This window comes from Mesoplodon densirostris, chromosome 16, assembly GCF_025265405.1.
Source record: "Mesoplodon densirostris isolate mMesDen1 chromosome 16, mMesDen1 primary haplotype, whole genome shotgun sequence".
Lineage (NCBI taxonomy): Eukaryota > Metazoa > Chordata > Mammalia > Artiodactyla > Ziphiidae > Mesoplodon > Mesoplodon densirostris.
Genome location: NC_082676.1, coordinates 49275821 through 49298248, shown reverse-complemented (window position 1 = coordinate 49298248; position 22428 = coordinate 49275821). Strand labels below are relative to the sequence as shown.

The 22428-nt window shown below is 48.5% G+C and overlaps 2 protein-coding genes and 1 pseudogene across 5 annotated transcripts in view; all 3 read right to left on the bottom strand.

The window, feature by feature from the left end:
- Positions 1–14999, bottom strand: part of GGA2 (golgi associated, gamma adaptin ear containing, ARF binding protein 2) — a 34009-nt gene extending 19010 nt beyond the window's left edge. For 2 of the 4 annotated variants that reach the window (XM_060078151.1, XM_060078153.1), the window contains exons 1-5: positions 14799–14999; positions 5062–5146; positions 4189–4264; positions 3206–3304; positions 179–302 (exon numbers count right to left, since the gene is read on the bottom strand). In XM_060078151.1, the coding sequence (XP_059934134.1) occupies positions 179–302; positions 3206–3304; positions 4189–4264; positions 5062–5146; positions 14799–14910 (496 nt within the window). In that variant the 5' untranslated portion in view covers positions 14911–14999. Of the gene's footprint in view, positions 1–178; positions 303–3205; positions 3305–4188; positions 4265–5061; positions 5147–14221; positions 14339–14697; positions 14717–14798 lie in introns of those variants that run through there. The other 2 variants (XM_060078155.1, XM_060078154.1) reach the window with 2 other exon arrangements.
- Positions 11752–12045, bottom strand: LOC132476802 (transcription and mRNA export factor ENY2-like; annotated as a pseudogene).
- A 3282-nt stretch (positions 15000–18281) lies between the features above and the next one.
- The window catches only part of EARS2 (glutamyl-tRNA synthetase 2, mitochondrial), a 29005-nt gene continuing 24858 nt past the window's right edge, over positions 18282–22428 (bottom strand). Inside the window, exon 8 of the mRNA XM_060120479.1 lies at positions 18282–19511. Within this exon, the coding sequence (XP_059976462.1) occupies positions 19499–19511 (13 nt within the window). The 3' untranslated portion in view covers positions 18282–19498. The remainder of the gene's footprint in view (positions 19512–22428) is intronic.

Genomic DNA, 22428 nt, shown 5'->3' with positions numbered 1-22428 from the left:
CAACCGGAAGGAACGGTCTGCCCATTTCCAGGGATCAAAATTACTGCATCAGCCTCTATTGTTTTATCTACTGGACACAAGATCTCCAGCTTTCACCCAAACTGACAAAGCGTACAAAAAAGCAAGAAGGAACAACTACCATGAAAAGGGAATGCAACATAAGTAATGGTAGTGAGACCTTGTTTCTTCAGCATCTGGTAAGCATCTCGGATCTTGATGTCTTCTGGAAACCAGACTGTCCAACTGAAGAGTATTTCAATGACTCTTCCTTTAACTTTTTCTGTGGTCCAGGAGCCTAGGTACTGAAAAAGGAAAGGGAATTACAGAGCTGGAAGGGACTTGGTGAGACAGGAGGGAAGGCGGCAGGACATAACCTTTAGAGAATGACACAGCTGTTGAGAATAAGACATAAACTGGTTAGAACGGATTAGGCCCAAGATGACCTAAGATTTGACTTCCAGTAGACCTTGAGCTTCAGTATACGCTCACTGTAATACATTAGCTAAACGACACACCCACAGGTGCCATGACCGTTCAGAGGCTGACCATAAAAGGCCAGAAAGTGAGTGGTGGCCCAATTCCTGGAAATCTCTGCCCCTTCCCCAAAACAGCTGGAATAATCCTCCCACTCGTTAGCCTATGAAATCACCCAACCCATAAAAACTAACCACCCCGTATTTCAGGACTGCTCTCACCTTTTGAGACATTCTGCCTTTGGAATGTATATCTCTCTAAATAAATCTGTTTTCCCACTTAGTTCTCGGGGCAGAGCCGCCTTGCCTGCGCACTTGTATCCCTCACAGGCGTCCTATATTAATAAATCTACTTCTTGCCTATCACTTTGCCTCTTGCTGAACTCCTTCTGTGCTGAGACATAATGAACCTGAGCTTCAGTAAGTCCTGACACCAGGTGATTGACTTTAATTAAAAGACAGTGGGTTTGGGACTTCCCTGGTGGCGCAGTGGTTAAGAATCCACCTGCCAATGCAGGGGACACGGGTTCGAGCCCTGGTCCGGGAAGATCCCACATGCCGCGGAGCAACTAATCCCGTGTGCCACAACTACTGAGCCTGTGCTCGGGAGCCTGCAAGCCACAATTACTGAGTCCACGTGCCACAACTACTAGTGCCCATGCTCTACAACAGGAGAAGCCACCACAATGAGAAGACCGCACACCGCAACCAAGAGTAGCCCCCGCTGGCCACAACTAGAGAAAGCTGGTGCGCAACAGCAAAGACCCAATGCAGCTGAAAATAAACTAATTAATTAATAATAATGATTTTAAAAAAAAGACAGTGGGTTTGAGTCCCAGCCCGTGGGTTCAAGTCCCAATCTGAGTTTTGGCTGGGTTCAAATCCCATCTTAGCTGTGCAGTTTCATTAGTAGACTGCCCAGCCCACACTATGACTAAAGAGATGGCTGCTGAGGCCCAGAGAAGTGAGCTGCCCAAGGCTGGTAGAGAGTTGAGGCACAGCTAGAAGACAAATTATCTGGCACCCATTTCCAGGGCTCTTTCTGGCTTTCAAAGAATCAACCTATAAAGCCACTAAAATTAAATCCTACCATATATTGGCCTAGGTTAGAGCCACTGGGGACACTCCTTATTTGACTGTGGCAAGTCTAGAATAAAAAGGTATTTGGCATGAAAATAAGGTAAAGTGAAAGGAACTGCTGAAACTCAAATGTTTTGAATCATTATAAAAGATCCTCTTAAAATTAAATAAAAGGGGGCTTCCCTGGTGGCGCAGTGGTTGAGAGTCCGCCTGCCGATGCAGGGGACACGGGTTCGTGCCCCGGTCCAGGAAGATCCCACATGCCGCGGAGCGGCTGGGCCCGTGAGCCATGGTCACTGAGCCTGCGCGTCCGGAGCCTGTGCTCCGCAACGGGAGAGGCCACAACAGTGAGAGGCCCACGTACCACAAAAAATAAAAAAAATTAAAAATTAAAGGATTATGGAAATAAAATATATACATATATATATATATATATATATATATATATATATATATATATGTATATATATATATTTGACCCTTGTCCACAGTTCCTCCTGGCACAGAATTTCAAAGACCCTTGGAATTTCCTAAGTGACAGGAACGTCTTTTGTTATTTACAATGAGCCCCCATGGACCATACCTGAGTTTCTGCTAAACACTCCTGGTGGGCACTTAGTTTCAAGGGAGGGATTGACCACATGATTAGAGGGTTGGAAGTTTCAGCCCTACCCTGACCTCCCCAAGAGGAGAGGGAGGCTGGAGACTGAGTTCAATAACATGGCCAGTGGTTAAATCAACCATGCCCACATAATTCCAGATAAAAACTCCGAAACCACCAGGTCCAGAGAGCCTTCTGGTTGAACACATGGATGTGCTGGGAGGGTGGTATGCTCAGGTTCCACGGGAGAGGGCATGGAAGCACTGCAACCCCTTCACCCCCAAGATGTTGGCCTATGTATCTCCTGCATTTACATCCTTTACAGTAAAAGAATATTAGTAAGTATAGTGCTTTCCTGTGTTCTGTGAATCTTTCTAGTGAATTATGGAACCTGGCAAAGGGGGTCAGAGGAAGCTCTGAACTTGTAGTTGGTCGAGCAGAAGTGCAAGTAGCTTGGGCATCCCCGAGACTTATGACTGGTGTCCGAAGTAGGTGTAGTCTAGGTAGGACTGAGCTCTTAACCTGTAGGGTCTGTCCTAACTTTGAGTACTTATTTTCAGAAATGAATTAAACCACAGGACACCCAGTTGGTATCAGAATTGCTGGGAAGCAGCAAAGGAAGGTTCCACCAATGTTAGTTACCCGAGAATGGTGTCGCTAAGACAGTTACCAGGAGGAAAGCTACAGAAGACAAGGAAAGAAGGAAACTTAGAGCTACACCCGACATGTCTTGCTATCTCTACCAGGAAGCCTGTGCCCACCAGCTAGGCCCCTCTGTGCTCGCCCCTCTAAGGCCACCTGTCTACAAGGCCATTTTTAAAGGGAGAATTTGAAAATGCTAATAGTCAAAGGGCAGGGATCAGCTGATGACCATGACCATCATCCTACACCTTGGAGAGGAAAGCTTTCACCTCTCAGCTCTCACAAACCTGGGACAGGCTGGCAGGTTCTATCCATGAGCAGGTCCACCTCTGGACCAAGAAGGGTGACAGGAGTTTGAAAGCTGGGGGGCATGCAGAACAGTGAGCAAAGCCAAGCCCAGGGTACTCACCTTTGGGGACAACACTTTGATGAGCTCGTTCAGGAAGCGGAACTTGGCCACCTCATTGTGGAACTTCTCCCCACAGTGGTTCACACACACCTCCAGCACCTGCGCAGACACAGGACCCCCATGAGAAGGGGAAACCATTGGCTCCAGGGCTCATTTCAAACCCGGTAAGTATTTGCTGAAATCATGGCTCAAGACTGAGGACACTAAAGTTTGGGAGAAAGGGTGACACTTTTAGATTAAGAAAAAAAAGCACCTGTTTGCTCTTGTTGTAACTGACAGGTTTGTGCCCAGGAAACAGCTCAGTGGGGTACCCTGAGGTCACCCCACCTTTTAAGGAGACCCTTTGGGCAGGTGAAACCAGTCAGAGAATCACTTCCTTCTTTCTCCTTAGAGGCAGAAATTGGACATGGAATACCCAAGAACTGTTAAACTATGGGTTACCTGCTGGCACTTGAGTGACAAATTGGGCCTGTAAATGTTTTCTTTGGTCCACAATCTTGTTCACCATTTCAAATCAGTCACCAATATTGAAAAATTCAGAGAATTCATATATTTAAAAATCTAGATTTCCAGTTTCTCTTAAACAGGAAGTCCTAGCAACACTGGGCCCAAACTCACGCCTGACAACAGCCAGCGGGTCCTGCACTGTAGCTGCCCTCTTTAGACTGGGCATGGGCTCTCCAGTTCTTTGGTCCCCACCCAGCAGCTCATTCACTTATGTTACCAATCTGGCCCTGTGGGACTTGACCTTGCCAGCCCTGGTCTAAAAAGGGCAAAAAGAAATAAAGCCTTCCTTTCCTTCTCGCAAAACGGGCTCAGTACTACTCTCCAGAAACAGATCTAGGATGGGGCAATCTGGGCCCAGAACTCCCTCCAGCCTGCTTTCTCAAGGCCAGTGAAGGTGAACCCCTCAGAGCCTCTTCCCCACAGAAAGGCTAGCCTCAGGACAGGAGAGCTTAGGCTAAGGGGCAAGCCGAACTCACCGTTAAGGCATAAAGAGCTTCTTTCTCTTGTGGAGACTGGATCTTGTGGGCCAGTAGCCAAGGTGCATGGGTTGAGCTAAGGGAAAACAAAGACACCTGGACTCTGGGCGGAGAGGAACACACCAGTCTGGCTGAGCACACCTGGTAAAGTCCCCTCTCCTCCAGGAGCTCGGGTCCCAGAGCAGAGGTGGGATGTGACTGCACACGGCCAGGCACGAGCCCCTGAAGGCGGCTGACTCCCACCCACCCTTCTCATAGCTACACTTCCAGGGCACACCATCCTCTCCCCAGTCAACCCACAACTTCCAGACCTGTGAGTAACTTGGTCGTGAGCAGCACAGACCTTGTCTGTCATATGACAACTGCTCAGTTAACACTAGAGCGGAAAATGTGATCAACCTTCTTGCTCGTTTCAAAATGAACATTCAGCAACATGCAGATAAAACATCCGGATTACTGACTCATTTCTTAAGTTCCTATCCAGATACTTTAGAAACCAAATTCAACAAAATCTTACCCCTTTTTCCCCTGCTTTTTCTTAAGAAAGACTGCATTTAAATTATGGAGAACACACTGATCTTTCACATTGCTACGTACCCTAGGTACGTTCTATCCCTAACATTCAGAGATCTCCTCAGGAGTAGTGTTTCACTATTTAAAAATTTTTAAATAACTGCCAGTTACAAACTGACTATTTGTTTTTTAGAAAACCACATGAATTTGCTATTTCTAGAAAAATAATGTACTCAGTAGATCATGGAGGGAGAAAAAAAGGAAACAACAATCTATGCTACGTAAAACAATCCTGCAAAACAAAGGCATGCACAGTCTGAGGTGCCCCCAAAGTCAAGCATGTGTGTGAAGTCACCTTACCCATTGGGATCAGTGTTCACTTGGTCACAGAAATTCTGAATAGCTGACCAATCCTGTTCTGACATGCTTGGGTCTGTGGCTTTATCTGTCAAGGAAATAAAAAATAAAATTAAAGTATAATAAAGAGAAACAAACACCTCTCCACACCACTAGCCCCCCAAATATGACAACAGCCAAGGACTGGGACATCACCTCTAGGGGATCAGACCCAGTGAGCAGACAGCTGAAAGGGACAGGGGCCTGCACTGATCATCAGTGTCAGGCACAGTGTCTGGCCCATGATACGGCCTCAGTGACTGTTTGCTGACTGAATGAACAACTAAACTGGTTAACAAGCTACTGTCCTGAAAGGGGCTCCATTCCCAGTGCAGGGGATGGCCTATGTACACCTTCTTCATGCCCGTGTCAGGACTCCTCCACTTTGGCCCTGCAATGAGGACGGGCTTGGGCCAGCATCTGGGCATGGACCAGAACCTGTAAGCTTCTTAGCCATGTGACAGGAAGACTAGAACATACAGTGTAGCCCTGAGCGGCTCCCACCATATCCTCAAAGCAACAGGCCTAAATCTGAGCCTCCATTTACTGAAATCTCCTGACCATCCTATGTAAGAAGCTTCTCCACATGTCAGTGGCTTATCCAGTCTGACGAGAGGACCTCCTTGCCTTCACTCCTCAAAATGCTATTTCTCTCTGCTACCATACCCATGCCCAAGGAACCCAGATCTAGTCAGGCTAGGGTCTCCCCCACTGGAACATTCATATTCGGATGAAATCTGAGGACACGGAGCATGAAGAGCACCAGGGCACAGCCAGGAGCAGGAGATACCTGGAGAAAGAGGGACTGTCAGAAGGCCTAATGTTGAGACCATGCTCCACAGAAGGGAGGGGCAATCCTTGACTTCCTGGAATAAGGGGTTGTGTGTATCTTTCCTGGTAATTGATGGTAGCAGCTTCTTCCTCTCCTCCCACTGCTGCTGCCTAGAATCCCGGGCCAGCAACCCAACAAGGATGCCCATTCCACATGCCCTGCCCCCAGACTGAACCAGGCCACATTCTCACAAAGGAGTTGCTGAGACTGTCTTCGTCCTGCCCTTTCATAACATTTCCCTTACCCCCCACTGTCCAGCCTGTCCTGGCCTACCTGGTTCTCCAGTGAAATATCTTAGTGGTCCTGACAGAGAAGCTTTTTCAAGTTCTGCAAATAAGTAATTCTTATGATCGCATCTCTCACACTATTCTTCTTGCCTGAACGTCCACTTCTCTCCTCTCAAAATCCTATCCATTCTTCAAGGCCACTCTGAATTTCTGTCTCCTCCCAAAAGCCTCCTCCCACTGCTCCAGCCCCTAGTAATTCTCCTCCCTTCTGATCACTTAAGACTACACAGTCATCCAGAGTTTAACTTTTCCAGACAGCAGTCACATTTATGTCATGCAGGAGTCATATGCCCCACAGCTCAACAATGAGATTCAGAGGGCAGGTGCTCAATCCCCCAACTTCCCACCCACCAACTCCATCCTAAGTGAAAAAAGACAACAAAGGAGAGCAAAGGAATTAGATGATCAATTCCCATATGCCCCTCACCTTTTTCCTCCTCAAAGCTCTTTCCCTAGGTTCCATCTCTCAAAATGCTGTTCACCTTTCGAGTCCCAATTCAAATGCCACTTCATAAAGACTTTCTTAATCTTTCTATCTCCCACCCCCACAAAACAAAAGCCAACCCTTTCTTCTCAGAAGGCCCACATCTTACCTGCTCTTTCAGGATGGGGATCTCCAGCTCCATCCCTTATTAGTTATATGTCCTTGGGCTCTCTGAGCCTCAGTTTCCTCAACTATAAAATAAGGAAAATAGTACCCTCCTCATGGGATAGCCATGAGATTTTTAAAAGATAGTGTCTAAAGTACTCAGTAGAGCAGCAAACATTAAGTAATCAATAAAAGACAGCTAATCTTATAATAGTCTCTGCCTTTTACTTCAGTATGTACACATGACTTATTACACTTAAAACTTCAAAAGTTTATTCAAAACGAAGGCAGAGGGACTTCCCTGGTGGTCCAGTGGGTAAGACTCCATGCTCCCAATGCAGGGGGCCCGGGTTCGATCTCTGGTGGGGGAACTAGATCCCGCATGCATGCCACAACTAAGAAGTCTGCATGCCGCAACTAAAGATCCCACATGCCGCAACTAACACACACCAGAGCCTAAATAAATAAATATTTTTTTTTTTTTTTTTTTTTTTTTTTTTTTTTTTTTTTTTTTTTGCTGTACGCGGGCCTCTCACTGCTGTGGCCTCTCCCGTTGCGGAGCACAGGCTCCGGACACACAGGCTCCGCGGCCATGGCTCGCGGGCCCAGCCGCTCCGCGGCATATGGGATCCTCCCAGACCGGGGCACGAACCCGTATCCCCTGCATCGGCAGGCGGACTCTCAACCACTTGCGCCACCAGGGAGGCCCTAAATAAATATTTTTTTAGAAGTTGGTAGCGGGCCTCCCTGGTGGCGCAGTGGTTAAGAGTCCGCCTGCCGATGCAGGGGATACGGGTTCGTGCCCCGGTCTGGGAGGATCCCATATGCCGCGGAGCGGCTGGGCCCGTGAGCCATGGCCGCTGGGCCTGCGCATCCGGAGCCTGTGCTCCGCAACGGGAGAGGCCACAACAGTGAGAGGCCCACATACCGCAAAAAGAAAAAAAAAAAAAAAAAAAAAAAAAGTTGGTAGCAACATATTCAGTAAATGTTAAAAAAAAAAAAAAAAAAGAAGGCAGAAGCCATAGGTTTCCTATAGTGCTTAGTACAATGCCTTACCCATAGGCACAAAATAATTACTCATGAAATAAACTTAAGGCAGTGATTTCCAGAGAGTCTGATTAAGGAGATCTGACTCATCTAAGATAATTCTTTACCCTTTAAGCTTCATTAGGTTTCACTTCACTACAAGGTCAAGCTTGACACCTAAAAGGCATTCAGACCTCAACACTTGACTCTACACCCTAGTGGCAGAGAAGAGCAGGCAGGACCCCAATTCACCATGAAGAATCCAGCTCTCTCCCTCCTCCCCTACTGCCAGATCACTAGTTTTTCCAAAGAAAGGAAGGAAAAAACCTCTATAAGGTTAAATAATGTTCTAAACCCCTAACCAAGGCAAAGCAGCAAAAAGATCCATAAGATGTAAGTTATTTTATTTGCTGTATCTTATATGATAAGGATTCCCTCAAGGTTTTTCGTAGCTCCCAAATAATAGCAATAATAGTAATAGCTGCCCTCCCACCCCGCTTTGTTTTTGCTGTGGGTCAGACATGATGCTGTTTTCCAAGCATCCTTTCCTGTAAACCTCAGAACCACTGAAGCTGGTACTATTACCTCACCACTGAAGAAACCTGCCCAGCCACAAAGCTAGAAAATGGCAAAAATTCAATCCCAGGTCTGCCTGATTCCAGGGCCCAAATGTTTCTCAGGGTTAAGTCTTCAGTTCCTTGGCAAAGGCAGGGCCTCTTCTGGGAACTAGCTTCTTTGACTTTCTTACCACTAAGTTATCAGCTCCCTAAGGCAGGAAGAAGGTCTGTCTCATTCACCTCCCCATCTCCAGCACCTAGAATAGTCATCAGCATGGATATCTACTAATGAATGAATGATTCATCTTTTACTATGCAGAGTCTGGCCAGTTGGCTGCACATATTGCTGACACCAGGAGATGGCTATTCCAGTTCTGAAATAACTGGATCTCTGAACACCTAATTCCATCTTGCCAAGCTATTTCAGTGGCTTTGAGCAGCTCTAGAGAAAATGACCCCCAGAGGACCAGTAGCTCGGTCTGATCAGCCCACAGCAACCCTCCAGGTCTGTTTGACTCCAATTTGCCCCAAAGAGTGGCTAGGAGCCAGACAGGGCCTGGCCAGGTAAAAACTCAAAAAAACACTACTCTGGGACTTCCCTGGTGGCACAGTGGTTAAGACTCCACGCTCCCAATGCAGGGGGCCCAGGTTCCATCCCTGGTCAGGGAACTAGATCCCACATGCATGCCGCAGCTAAGAAGTCCACATGCTGCAACAAAGTTCCCGCATGCTACAATGAAGATCCCGAGTGCTGCAGCTAAGGAGCCCGCGAGCTGCAGATGAGACCCAGCGCAACCAAATAAAATTAATTAATTAAAAAAAAAAAGAGGCTTCCCTGGTGGCGCAGTGGTTGAGAGTCCGCCTGCTGATGCAGGGGACGTGGGTTCGTGCCCCAGTCTGGGAAGATCCCACATGCCGCGGAGCGGCTGGGCCCATGAGCCATGGCCGCTGAGCCTGCGCGTCTGGAGCCTGTGCTCCACAACGGGAGAGGCCACAACAGTGAGAGGCCCGCATACTGCAAAAAAAAAAAATAATGAAATAAAATAAAATAAAATAAAATAAAATAAAATAAAATAAAAATTTAAAAAAAAACAAAAAAACCCTACTTTGCTTCACCTGACTATCACCGCCCCATCAAGAATGGCTATCACTGGCTTCCCTGGCAGTGCAGTGGTTAAGAATCCTCCTGCCAACGCAGGAGACACAGGTTCGAGCCTTGGTCCAGGAAGATCCCACATGCCGCGGAGCAACTAAGCCCGTGCACCACAACTACTGAAGCCCGCACACCCTAGAGCCTGTGCTCCGCAACAAGAGAAGCCACTGCAATGAGAAGCCTGCGCACCGCAACAAAGAGTAGCCCCCGTTCGCCGCAACTAGAGAAAGCCCACGTGCTGCAACGAAGACCCAATGCAGCCAAAAATAAGTAAATAAAATAAAATAAAATAAAAGCATTTATCTCATCCCAAATGCCTTAATCATTAAAAAGAATGGCTATCCTGGGCACCAAGGTGGTTTATTTAGCTGGCACTGGGGCAGGACAAATATAGGATTACTGCCATATATTTGCTTAATAAAAGCAACGTCTGTATGCATTTCAAGTCTGCTACAGTAGGGGTCCCCAACCTCCAGGTAGACCTTACTGGGCCTCAGCCTGTAAGGAACCAGGCCGCACAGAACCAGGCCGCACAGCAGGAGGTGAGCAGCGGGCTGGAGAGCAAAGCCTTGTCTGCCACTCCCCCATCACTGGCATTACCTCCTGAAGCATCCGCCCACCCCCAGCCCCCCTTTATTCCCCCATCCGTGGAAAAACCGTCTTCCACGAAACCAGTCCCTGGTGCCAAAAAGGTTGGGGACTGGGCTTCCCTGGTGGCGCAGTGGTTGGGAGCCCGCCTGCCAATGCAGGGGACACGGGTTCGTGCCCCGGTCCGGGAAGATCCCACATGCCGCGGAGCGGCTGGGCCCGTGAGCCATGGCTGCTGAGCCTGAGCGTCCGGAGCCTGTGCTCCACAACGGGAGAGGCCACAGCAGTGAGAGGCCCGCGTACCACAAAAAAAAAAAAAAAAAGAAGTTGGGGACCGCTGTGCTACAGGGTGAGAGGTATTAAGAAAACAGCTGAGGGGGACTTCCCTGGTGGTCCAGTGGTTAAGACTCCGCACTTCCACTGCAGGGGGCGTGCGTTCGATCCCTGGTCGGGGAACTAAGATCCTGCATGCCATGGAGTTCAGCACGGTGCACTCACCCCCGAAAAAATTTTTTTTTAAAAAAAAGAAGAAGAAGGAAAGAAAACAGCTGAGCCCTCCACCTGTGAATGAAATGATTCATCTTTTTTTGGCCATGCTGTGGGTTTGTGGGATCTTAGTTCCCCCACCAGGGATCGAACCCTGGCCACGGCAGTGAAAGCACTGAGTCCTAACCCCGGGACCATCAGGAAATTCCCGGAAATGGTTCATCTAACAGTGACTAATTCAAAAGTCAAATCATCTCACATCAGCTGCCACCCAACCACCAGGGTCATGACCCTGCCGCTAGAGCAGCCTGTGCTACTAAGGGGAGCCCTGAGGCTGTGGGGAGCACTCACCTTGAGAACACTTAGAACTCAACCCCGTAGCAGTGCTCACTGCATGGGGGAATCCTACAGGGGGTACACATCGACCCCTACATCCAGCAATCATTCAATTAAGCACACGCTGAAAGCCCAAGCAAGACCCGCCACAGGAATGACCTACGCTTGGGCTCCAAGATAACCCTTGAGAAGCTGCGAGAGTATAAATAGAGCCACTCCCATCCCCAAAGGAGGCATAAAAGTGAGGCCAGGAGACAGGACTTTTCACCTGGGAGTAGGTCCGAGTGGAAGAAGAGAGAGATCTACTGAGCAGCCTGCCTTAGCTTTACTTAAGCTACTGCTTCCTTGGCAGCACTACCAGAGCTAGAGACCAGGAGGCCCCAGGGCTGCTGTTAATAGCACAAGACTCCCAGCAACCCGAAGTGTCCACTAACAAGGAACTGGTTAAACAGAGTATAGCACCCCACGGAATGGGGCACACGAGGCGTTTCATTAACAAGAATGGGGCAGCTCTAAATGCAGTCATGTGGGACGTGCCCAACAGAAACTAAGTGGGGTAAGAAAAGCTGCAAAATGCCCAGAAGCTGCTACTTGTTTTTTGGGTTTTTTTTTCATTCATGAGACGTTTATTAAAATAACACATTCAGGGGGAAAAAAAATCAATACAATTGTATACATCATTACTGAAAACTGTATACCATCCTACAAAAAAGGATTTTATTTTGGGAAATCGATTCCTAATTTATGGCAAGTTTTACTTTCAGAAATAAAACCACAAGACAACACAATCTAATTCAATCTTAAAGGCTGGCGTGCTGAGCAAGGAATGTTCTTATTCTTTATAGGAGCTCCTTCTTTACACTGTCAGGTACCAGGGCTCTGCCTTTTGGTGTGACTTCAGCTACCAAGTCATCAACAGTAACGTGTTCTAGTCCTTTTTCTTTAATTACCTCTTTACAGTGTGCCTTCAACTGATCCTTCCAGCCACATTCAATTAATTAGCTCTCAGCAACTCTGAGGCGTTCTCTTTCTCCAGTCTCTATTAACTTTTGGTTCACTGCTGCTCTCATCTGCGCATCTTTGTTCATCTTGCTAACCACGCTCTTCAGCTGCCTGGACCTAGACCCTCAGTAGCTTGGGCACCTAAAGCACACAGTAAGCTAGCACACCTGTTACTTGTATTTTTAAAGCATGAACTTCTGCTGAAACAGCATCCTAGGTCTGACGTCTTTCTTTTCTTTTTCGGTAACACGACATGAGTTAGTTTTCTGCCACCCCCAACTAAGAAGACTAATGATAATAACAGCTAACACTGTGTGCCAGGCACTATCCTGAGTGCTTCACATGTACTAACTCCTCTGATCCTCACAGCCCCGAGACGGACATGGTATTACATTCCGATCTCAGAGACACAGCTGCCTTGCCTGCTGAGGTAAGACCCGCCAGCGAGCTGAGCTCGGGGGTCCTCAGACTGCCCCAGAGTGACTTCCTTCTCCATCCAGTCCAGACTCACGGTGCTCTTCCTTCAACGACACTCCTGTCCTTGCCCCACCACCAGCCCCTCTACCCCTTGTCCTCCCACGTACCACCTCCACTGCGCCCCAGCCCCTCCCGAAGTCTGGTTTACACAGTTCACTCTCTGCCCTACGGAGGGGCGGGGGCGGGGAGGTGCAAATCGCACAACCACGAAGACTACAAGATACATTTCTGAAGTCCACTCCACACTCCAGAGCCCAAACTCAGAGGATCTCAGGCGGGGAGGGGAGAGGTGAGCCTGCCCTCTCTGCCAGGGCACATCTGGTAACGTCTGGAGGCATTTTGGGCGTCGAGACTGGGGAGTGGGTGTGTGCTATTGGTCCAGGTTCTAGCCCTACCTGAAAAACTGGAAGATCTCACAACTTTGGGACCACACTGGCTGGCCTAAAACAGCTGGCGCTTCAGGACCCCCTCCTTGAGCAGCCACGGTTCCCTTTTTCTCCCCCACCTGTGTCGGCCGCTAGCTGGCCTCTAACCCGGCCCACTTGATTTTGCAACTCCACTGCTTCCTAGTCAGCCACCTTCTGTCCCCACCATGTAACACTAAGGTAGCTCAGTAACATTTTAGTCGCCAAATTCGAAGCTCCCCCTCCTCCTTCCTCCTCCTCCTCTATCTCTCAGCAGCAAAACCACCTACCAACCAACTACATCCACCTGCAGCTCCCCACCGTCCAAGCTTCCCCCTCCACGCCCAGCCTGTAGCCTCCGCCTTCTGGCTCCAGGCTGCTTTTCCCACCAGCTTCTTCCATGTTGAGATTCTCCGTGCTCCATCTGCAAACCTCTGCTCTTCCTAATGGGCACAGCCTCCCTGGGCAAGCTCACTGCCAATGAACTGAAGGTCCCAAGTTGACCTCCAGCTCTTTTACCCTCTCTGGAGCCAACCAACTGCCCAGAGAGGTTCTCTTTGTGCCACAAGCACCTCAAACTCCACAAGTCAACAAGTGAGACATCTGTAACCAACCAGTTACCTGAGCCTGAAACCTGGGGTCCATCCTAAATGCCTCCGGGTCTCTTGCCTCTATTCTAATTCATCACGCCTGCTGATTGTACTAGCTAATTATTTCTACTCTCCATCCCAATACCTTTGTCCTATTTCACTCCGGACACACTACCAGAAGAGCTTTTCATCTACCCTCTCTGCCTGAACTCCCCAATCCCTAACCAATTCGTCTCTTCTCACGGCTGCAGGTGATGCTTTTAACAAGTGTACTTGATCAGAGTCCCAGGCTGAAAACGCCAACATCCCCTCCCCTACTGCATCAGGGATAAACTGAACTCCTTTCTGCAACATACAAGACCCTTGAAGATCTCACCCCAATTAGCAGTGCAGCCTCTTTAGGCTTTGCACTCCTGCAGTAATGACCTCCTTCTTCCCAGAATGCTCCACACCCTCCTGTTCCCCCAGCTTTTGCACAAGCAGTTTCCTGCATCTGAAATGCTGTCGCCTCCATTGTCCACTCAAATGCTATGTCCCCTGAGACAATCCCCAGGTAAACCCATCTCCCACCGCCGCACTTTAAAGCCGGCTCCCTCCCATTCTGCAGTTAATGTAACAAAGTGCTGTTAATTGTCGGCTTGTACCACCCGCTTAAAAATGTCTTTGTGAGCAAGGACCCCGTGTTACGCATCTCAGTACTCCCAGCACCCAGCAGAGCCCAATACAAGGAGCATATGCTTTATTCTCTTGGAAGTTCGAGTCCCCACCGGTAACGTAGGAACAAAAACGACTCTTACGACTGCGTGAGTCTTCCAGGAGACAATACACATAAGAAACCCGGCCACAACCAACATGCACAAAAGGTGTAAAGGGCTTGTTTTGACATTAAAGTCGGCAGCCAGAGACAGCTCCTTCCCAGAGGATGGGTATGTTGCACAACTGAGGAAGTCGAAAGGTCCCCATCTGTAAAACGAGGTTAAAAACAGAAGCTGTCTCTTGGGGTCGTAATGAGGATTAACAGTGGCTGAAATGCTTTTCAGCACAGTGCTTGGCATAAAAGCAAAGCTCAATAAACCTTAGCCATTATGTTGTTAACAGTGTTTATGCACCGCGACTGGGGGAGGTTGGGAGGAGGAAAGGAAGCAGAGCGCCCAGCCTCGGGTCCGCAGCCCTGGCGGATTCCTGGGACTCCTCTCGGGGCCTCCCCGCGGCGATCCTCCCACCCGCGCCGGGCCCAGCCCCCCTCCCCGGGCGCCGGCCTCCCCGCGGCCACCTGTCCGGCCGCCGGCCTCAGAAGAAAGGCCCAGGGAGGCGGGAAGCCAGGCCTCACGTGGGGCGCTGGGCCCGCGCCGAGGGGCGGCCTTGGCTACTCACTGAGCCACAGCTCCAGCGCCGCCGCCGGCACCGGGGGCCCCTCGGCCGACTCGGCCCCCGCCGCGGCCCCGGCCCCCGCCGCCACCGCCGTCGCCGTCGCCGTCGCCGCCATAGGCCCAGCCCCACAGCCGAGGCCGTGGCCGCCCCTGCCCTTCAACCGCCGGCGTCTGGCGTTTTCCTGGGCTGCCGACGCGGCAGGCGAGGGTCGGCACGTGATGGGACGGGGCCTGTGGTGCCTCGCCCACACACCAGGCCCCGCCTCCGCGCAGGCCCCGGGCCGGGGGCACCGCCTCCCCGACAGCCCTCTTCCACGAGCGGGTCGGGCTCACGGACAGGTCTTCCAGACCCTCAACCAGGTCAAAGTTGGTCAAGCCGACCTCGCAAGGCCTGCCAGATGAGATAGAGGGCGCCCCGTTAAATTTGAGTCTCAGGTAACGAATTCTTCTAGCATTTTTATTCCGGACGGTCTTTCTGGACCATCACCTCCTTCCATACTTTGCTTTATTTTCTCCGTAACACATTACACCATGAGCGTACTAGATATTTACTTACCGTGTCAAAGGGTAATCCCCCCCCCCCAAAAAAGTCATGGTTCTCATGCATTGTAAAATGAACGCGTGTTAAATATTTTAACTCTAATTAAACGAGAGAACCAAGCGGATGTCATAATCCGTTCAAAAGGGAAGTCAGAAAAAGGGCAAGTTTATACAGAATAAACGAATGGTGGAACGGATGTGCAGGTGGACACAAAACTAGCTCAGAATTAATTTGCATTTAAAATTTTTATTTATTATTATTATTATTATTATTTTGGCCACGCCATGGGGCTTGCGGGATCTTAGTTCCCCGACCAGGGAAGCACGGAGTCCTAACCACTGGACCGCCAGAGAATTCCCCAATTTGCATGTTTATAGGCAAGAATTATTTGCGTTGCTCTCAGTTATCTACAGCTAAGAGTGTAAGACATCTCTGAGGCAGTGAAAGAAAGGATAGGAACTGGAAAGGTGTGCTCTCTAGACAATGTGTAATTTTCCTTGGAAGCACACATTCTCTATACTCAATTACCTGCTTCACCCACTAATATAAGCAGGAATTTTGTACACTTTTATGTCCCCAATACCTAGGGTAGTGCCTGGCACACCAGTGCCAGTACATATTTGTTGAATGGCCAGATGAACAGTGGAAGCAGTAAGAGGTAGCTGCAGGATTTTAGGTCCCATCCCTACCCCAAATAAACACACGGTCTAAGTTTAAAAGTACATTTGCTGTGCTATTTCAGCTCCAAAATAAGTCCAGACACACATCTCCATCTGACAGATTGCTGCCTTCTATTTGGAAATTATCTGACTGAACTCCTCCCTGTGTGCCAGGTTCTTTTACAGTTGTTACCTGTCTTAGTAAACTTGGGCTGCTATAAAAAATACCAGACTGGTTGGCCTAAACAACAGACATTTATTTCTCACTGGAGTCTGGGAAGTCCAAGATCAAGGTGCTGCTGATGGGTTCCTGGTGACAACCTGCTTCCAGGTTTGCAGAGGGCTGCTTTCTTGCTGTGTGTTCACAGGGTAGAGAGAGAGAGAGCGCTCTGATATCTTCCTCTTATTGGGGGACTAATCCCATCCTGAGGGCCCCACCCTCAGTACCACATCTAAACCTAATTACCTGCCACAGCCCTACCTCAAATACCATCACATGGAGATAAGCACTTCAGCGTGTGATTTTGAATTTTAAGGGGGCACATTCAGTCTGTAACATTATTCATGTTTGGGAGGTTCTGTATGAAATCAGTGAAAACAGCATTGTTTACAGCACGCCCTTCTGTGTTATCTGATTTTGGTTCCTTGGGAATTATTTTACCTCTCTGTAAACTGTAAATAACTGAAAGCAATGGAAAATTATTCTTGTCTATAGACATGCAAATGATTCTGTCCCAGGAAGACACAACCCTCTCCCCGTGGAAAAAACAGCTTTGCCTCCATTTTGCACATTCATTTCTATATTCCTGATCTATAAATGTGTCTGTTCTTTGGATTCTCCTTTGAACTGGTTGTAACATCTCACGAGGTTTTAAGTGAAATCTTTAACATGTGTTCATCTCTGAAAAGTTCTAAACATCTGGCAGCACTGGAGCTGGGTTTCCTCGTTGCAACAAACGCCTGGAGATGACCGGAGACTGCACCCTGCCAAGAACCATCCATCACCTCCCGAATATTTCTTATACCTGGCTTATGTTATTTATTTTAAGCATCTGCACTCTTTTAACATTTTGACATGTGATCAGTGGCTCTCAAACTAACATTTGTCAGAATCAACTGGAAAGCTTGTTAAAACACAGATTGCAGGGACCCACCCACACAGTTTCTGATTCAGTAGGTCTGGAGTAATGCCCAAGAATCTAATCATTCTCCCTCCAGGTGATGCTCGAGGGACCACGACTGAAAGGTTAAAGAATAAGTTGGCGTGTATTGAGGTGGATGGACCTAGAGACTGTCATACAGAGTGAAGTCAGAAAGAGAAAAACAAATACCGTATGCTAACACATATATATAGAATCTAAAAAAAAAAACAAAACTGGTTCTGAAGAACCTAGGGGCAGGACAGGAATAAACACACAGATGTAGAGAATGGACTTGAGGACACGGGGAGGGGGAAGGGTAAGCTGGGACGAAGTGAGAGAGTGGCATGGACATATATACACTACCAAATAGGGAGATCAGCTCAGTGATTTGTGTCCACCTAGAGGGATGGCACAGGGAGGGAGACGCAAGAAGGAGGAGATATGGGGATTTATGTACACATATAGCTGATTCACTTTGTTAAACAGCAGAAACTAACACACATTGTAAAGCAATTATACTCCAATAAAGATGTTAAAAAAAAAATAAGTGGGCTGTAAGGAAGTGGTTTGGGAGTTCAGTGTAGTGGTTGGGTGCATAGGCTTTGGTTTCAGACCAAATAATGCTGTCACCCTCACGAGGCCTTCCTAGGCCCCCTCTTGCGTGTTTGTGCAGCCCTTCCTGCCCAAGCTCCCCTCTGCTTTCTATTTCCTTTCCTATGTCATCTGTGTGGCCCGCCGTCTCTCTCTCCTTTCTGGACAATGAGCTTTCGTAAGCAGGGGAGATGTCTATCTAATTCATCGAACTTCTGGCACTTAATAGGCACAAAATAATCATTGGTGGAAACTGAATCCTCTGACCCTCCTTACCCAGCTCTAAGCACCAGATGGGAGCTAACTGTACCTCTGATTCCTTCTTTCCCACTACGTATCTTTTTGCCTGTTCTGTTCCCTCAGCCTGGAACATCCTGCCTCTGTTGTCTGTCAAACTACCTCAGGGTTGGGCTGCCAGATTTAGCTAGTAAAGATACAGGAAGCCCAGTTAAATCAGAATTTCAGACAAACAACAAATAATTTTTAAAAACTGAGATATAATTAACATATAATGTTGTATTAGTTTCAGGTGTACATGATTTGCTATTTGTCTTGCAAAATGATCACCACAATATGTCTTGTTAGTATCCAACACTACCCATCATTATAAAAATTTTTTTTCTTATGAGAACTTCTAAAATCTACTCTCTTAGCAACCTTCAAATATATAGTGCATTATTGTTAACTAGAATCACCATGCTGTACATTGCATCCCCAGGACTTACCTATTTTGTAACTCAAAGTTTGTACCTTTTGATAACATTCACCCATTTTGGCCACCCCTACACAATTATAAATAACTTTTTTAGTATAAGTATAATATTGTATGGGACACACTTATACTAAAAAATTATTCACTGAAATTAAAATTCAGTGAAAATTAAAATTCTCTGAAATTAAAAGCAGAAAACAACAGTCCAACTCCTTGTCACGCAGGCATTTCCTGACTGGCTCCCCACACCCAAGGATACCCATATCCCTGTATCCCTTTGCTTGCTCCTCCACCACCTTCTCCACACTTGCATTTTTGTGATTATTAGTCACCTATGAGACTGTGATCTCTTTGAGGCAGGAGCCTTATCTTTTGTTTATTTGTGTTTTATTTAGTTATTTATTTTTAATAAATTTATTTATTTTTATTTTTGGCTGCATTGGGTCTTCGTTGCTGCGCGCGGGCTTTCTCTAGTTGCGGCGAGAGGGGGCCACTCTTGGTTGCAGTGCGAGGGCTTCTCACTGCGGTGGCTTCTCCTGTTGCAGAGCGCGGGCTTCAGTAGTTGTGGCACGTGGGCTCCAGAGTGCGGGCTCAGTTGCTCCACGGCATGTGGGATCTTCCCCGGACCAGGGCTCGAACCCGTGTCCCTCGTGTTGGCAGGCAGGTTCTTAATGACTGCACCACCAGGGAAGCCCTTATTTTTAAAAGCTTAAGGCACTGAGTGAAGGAAGGAACAAAAATCTGGGGACAGCCCCCACAGTGAACAAGGCTTTGTCTAATTTCTCCACACCCTCAGGCCTCACAGGGCCTGGCACAGAGTAGGTGTTTGTCAAATGGATGAATGAAGACAGGACTGAATAGACTCAGACTGAGGCAGGAGATAGATGGGCTCCAGGCTAGGCATTTACAACTGGCCTCCTGTTCACACCTCCTGGGGTGAGGAGAAGATGGGCTCCAGGGTAGACATGCATCATTACCAGCCAGCTGTTTACGTTTCCTGAAGCAAGAGACAAACGGGCTCCAGGACTTCATATTTATGAACGGACTCCTGTCTATATTTCAGAATCTGCACCTTGATATAAAAACCAGCAACAGAAATTGGGTAAATAACCAGACATTGGACATTTCTTTTTTTTTTTTTTTTTTTGTGGTACGTGGGCCTCTCACTGTTGTGGCCTCTCCCGTTGCGGAGCACAGGCTCGGGACGCGCAGGCTCAGCGGCCATGGCTCACGGACCCAGCCGCTCCGCGGCATGTGGGATCTTCCCGCACCGGGGTACGAACCCGCATTCTCTGCATCGGCAGGTGGACTCTCAACCACTGCACCACCAGGGAAGCCCGGACATTTCTTTTTTGAATTTTTGAATTTTATTTTTTTATACAGCAGGTTCTTATTAGTTATCCATTTAATACATATTAGTGTAGATATGTCAATCCCAATCTCCCAATTCATCACACCACCACCACCCCCCGTCCCCGCCACTTTCCCCCCTTGGTGTCCTTACGTTTGTTCTCTACATCTGTCAGACACTGCACATTTTTATGGCAGGGACACAGTGGGACTAAACCCTGTTAAAAGATCAAGAGTTCATACATTTCCCATCCTTGGGGCAAGGGAAACATTGCCCATGCACAGAAGGGCTCCTTGGGGGTCAAAAAGGAGGGGGCACCACCCCGTAATATGTAATACTAAGGCCAATCCATAGGCCCCTGGGCTGGAATCCATCTTGGAAAAAAGTTGTGCACACACGTTAGGGAGGGTCCTAGGGCGTCAGGTGTGGAAAAAGAAACCAGGTAATTGGCCAAAGGTAAACAAAGACCTGGAAGAACTGCTCTATATAAATGACCTAACCGCCTCTTTACTGCATGCCTTGTCATTCGGGAGGACGCCCACACCCTTTCTCTCTGGGGGCATCTCTGCCTTGCTTCTGTCTTAACAAACTGTTTCTCTGTGTGCTCTCCCACTTGTGTTGTGCTATGTCTCTAATAATAAACTTTGTACCTGTTTTTACAGCTCTTGCCTCTGTGAGAAATGCATTTTTCACTGGGGACGAGAGCCAGGGGGTGTGGTGGCTAGGATTCCTGGTTTTTATCCAGGCTACCCAGGTTCAATTCCTGGGCAGGGAGTTAAGATCTCGCTTCACGCCACCACTCACTACTGCCTCTCCGAAATCAAGACAAGAGGAGTTCTCTAGATAGAGAAGGCTTCCCCCTCCTGGGCTGGGCTGTCCTACTGCAATCAGGGTTGGGGGAGGGGTGGTAGGGGGCAGAGGGGAGGGCACTCGGGCCTGGGCTGGGACCCCAACATTTTGCCCAGATATGAAGGCTAAGTTGGAGATCCCCAGGGCGTGATAATGAGTTTAATGAGTGCCAAGCCAAGCTTCTACAGCCTTCTATATTTTAAAAAATGCATATCCTGGGGCTTCCCTGGTGGCGCAGTGGTTGAGAGTCCACCTGCCGATGCAGGGGACACGAGTTTGTGGCCCGGTCCAGGAGGATCCCACATGCCGCGGAGCGGCTAGGCCCATGAGCCATGGCCGCTGAGCCCGCGCATCCGGAGCCTGTGCTCCGCAACGGGAGAGGCCGCAACAGTGAGAGGCCCGCGTACCGCAAATAAATAAATAAATAAATACATGCATATCCTGTAATTCACTAATGAAAATAGTAACCACAAATGATGTGAAGTTCCTGAATACTGCAAAACAGTACCCTAACTAAACATAGCGACTGTGCACTTGATTGCTCACCCTGACCATCTGATCCAATCAGGTGCACGTCTGGCCTTTCACTCAACAATACTGACTGAGCACCTACCATGTGAACAGGCACCATTCTCAGCACTGGGGGTCCAGTGGTAGGCAAGACAGATGAGGTCCCTGTTCTCGTAGACTTTATAATCTGACACTAACAAATAACTGCAGAACTAATTACCTTCACAGTTATTTATGCAATCAATTCTGACTGCGTGCTATGGAAAAGAATAGGGTGCTGATGATTAATAGCAGAGAAAGGAGAGCTACTGGGGGGAGTCAGAGGCTTTCCTGAAGAGGAGGTAGTGGAGCAAAGATCTGAAGGCTGGGGACTTCCCTGGTGGCGCAGTGGTTAAGAATCTGCCTGCCGGGCTTCCCTGGTGGCGCAGTGGTGGAGAGTCCGCCTGCCGATGCAGGGGACGCGGGTTCGTGCCCCAGTCCGGGAAGATCCCACATGCCGCGGAGCGGCTGGGCCCGTGAGCCATGGCCACTGAGCCTGCGTGTCCGGAGCCTGTGCTCCACAAAGGGAGAGGCCACAACAGTGAGAGGCCCGCATACCGCAAAAAAAAAAAAAAAAAAAAAAAAAAAAGAATCTGCCTGCCAATGCAGGGGACACGGGTTCGAGTCTTGGTCCAGGAAGATCCCACATGCCACAGAGCAACTAAGCCCGTGTGCCACAACTACTGAGCCTGCGCTCTAGAGCCCACAAGCCATAACTACTGAGCCCATGTGCCACAATTACTGAAGCCCACGTGTCTAGAGCCCATGCTCCGCAACAAGAGAAGCCACTGCAATGAGAAGCCCGTGTACTGCAATGAAGAGTAGCCCCTGCTCACCACAAGTAGAGAAAGCCCACATAGCAATGAAGACCCAACGCAGCCAAAAAATGAAAAAAAAAAAAAATCTGAAGGCTGAGAGAGAGATGACCAGGCAAGAGGGCAGAAGAGCATATGGACAAGAATATTCCAGACAGAATAGCGGCACAAAGGCAGGCTTATGTGGCGGGAGACCAGAGAAGGGGTCTGGTGTGGCAGGAATGAGTGAAGGGAAGCAGGAAAGGTAGATGGGTTTGGGCGGGGGTGGTCAGGCTGTGAGGATGAAACACGGCTTTATCGTGTTTCCCTCTTTCATGTCTCATTTTCCTACCAGGGCTCCCCGCTCCTGGGCCAGCCCTGCTCAAATCTTTCTTCAGCAAAGCTGCCGGAATGATCTTTTAAAAAAACACAAATCTGATCTTGTC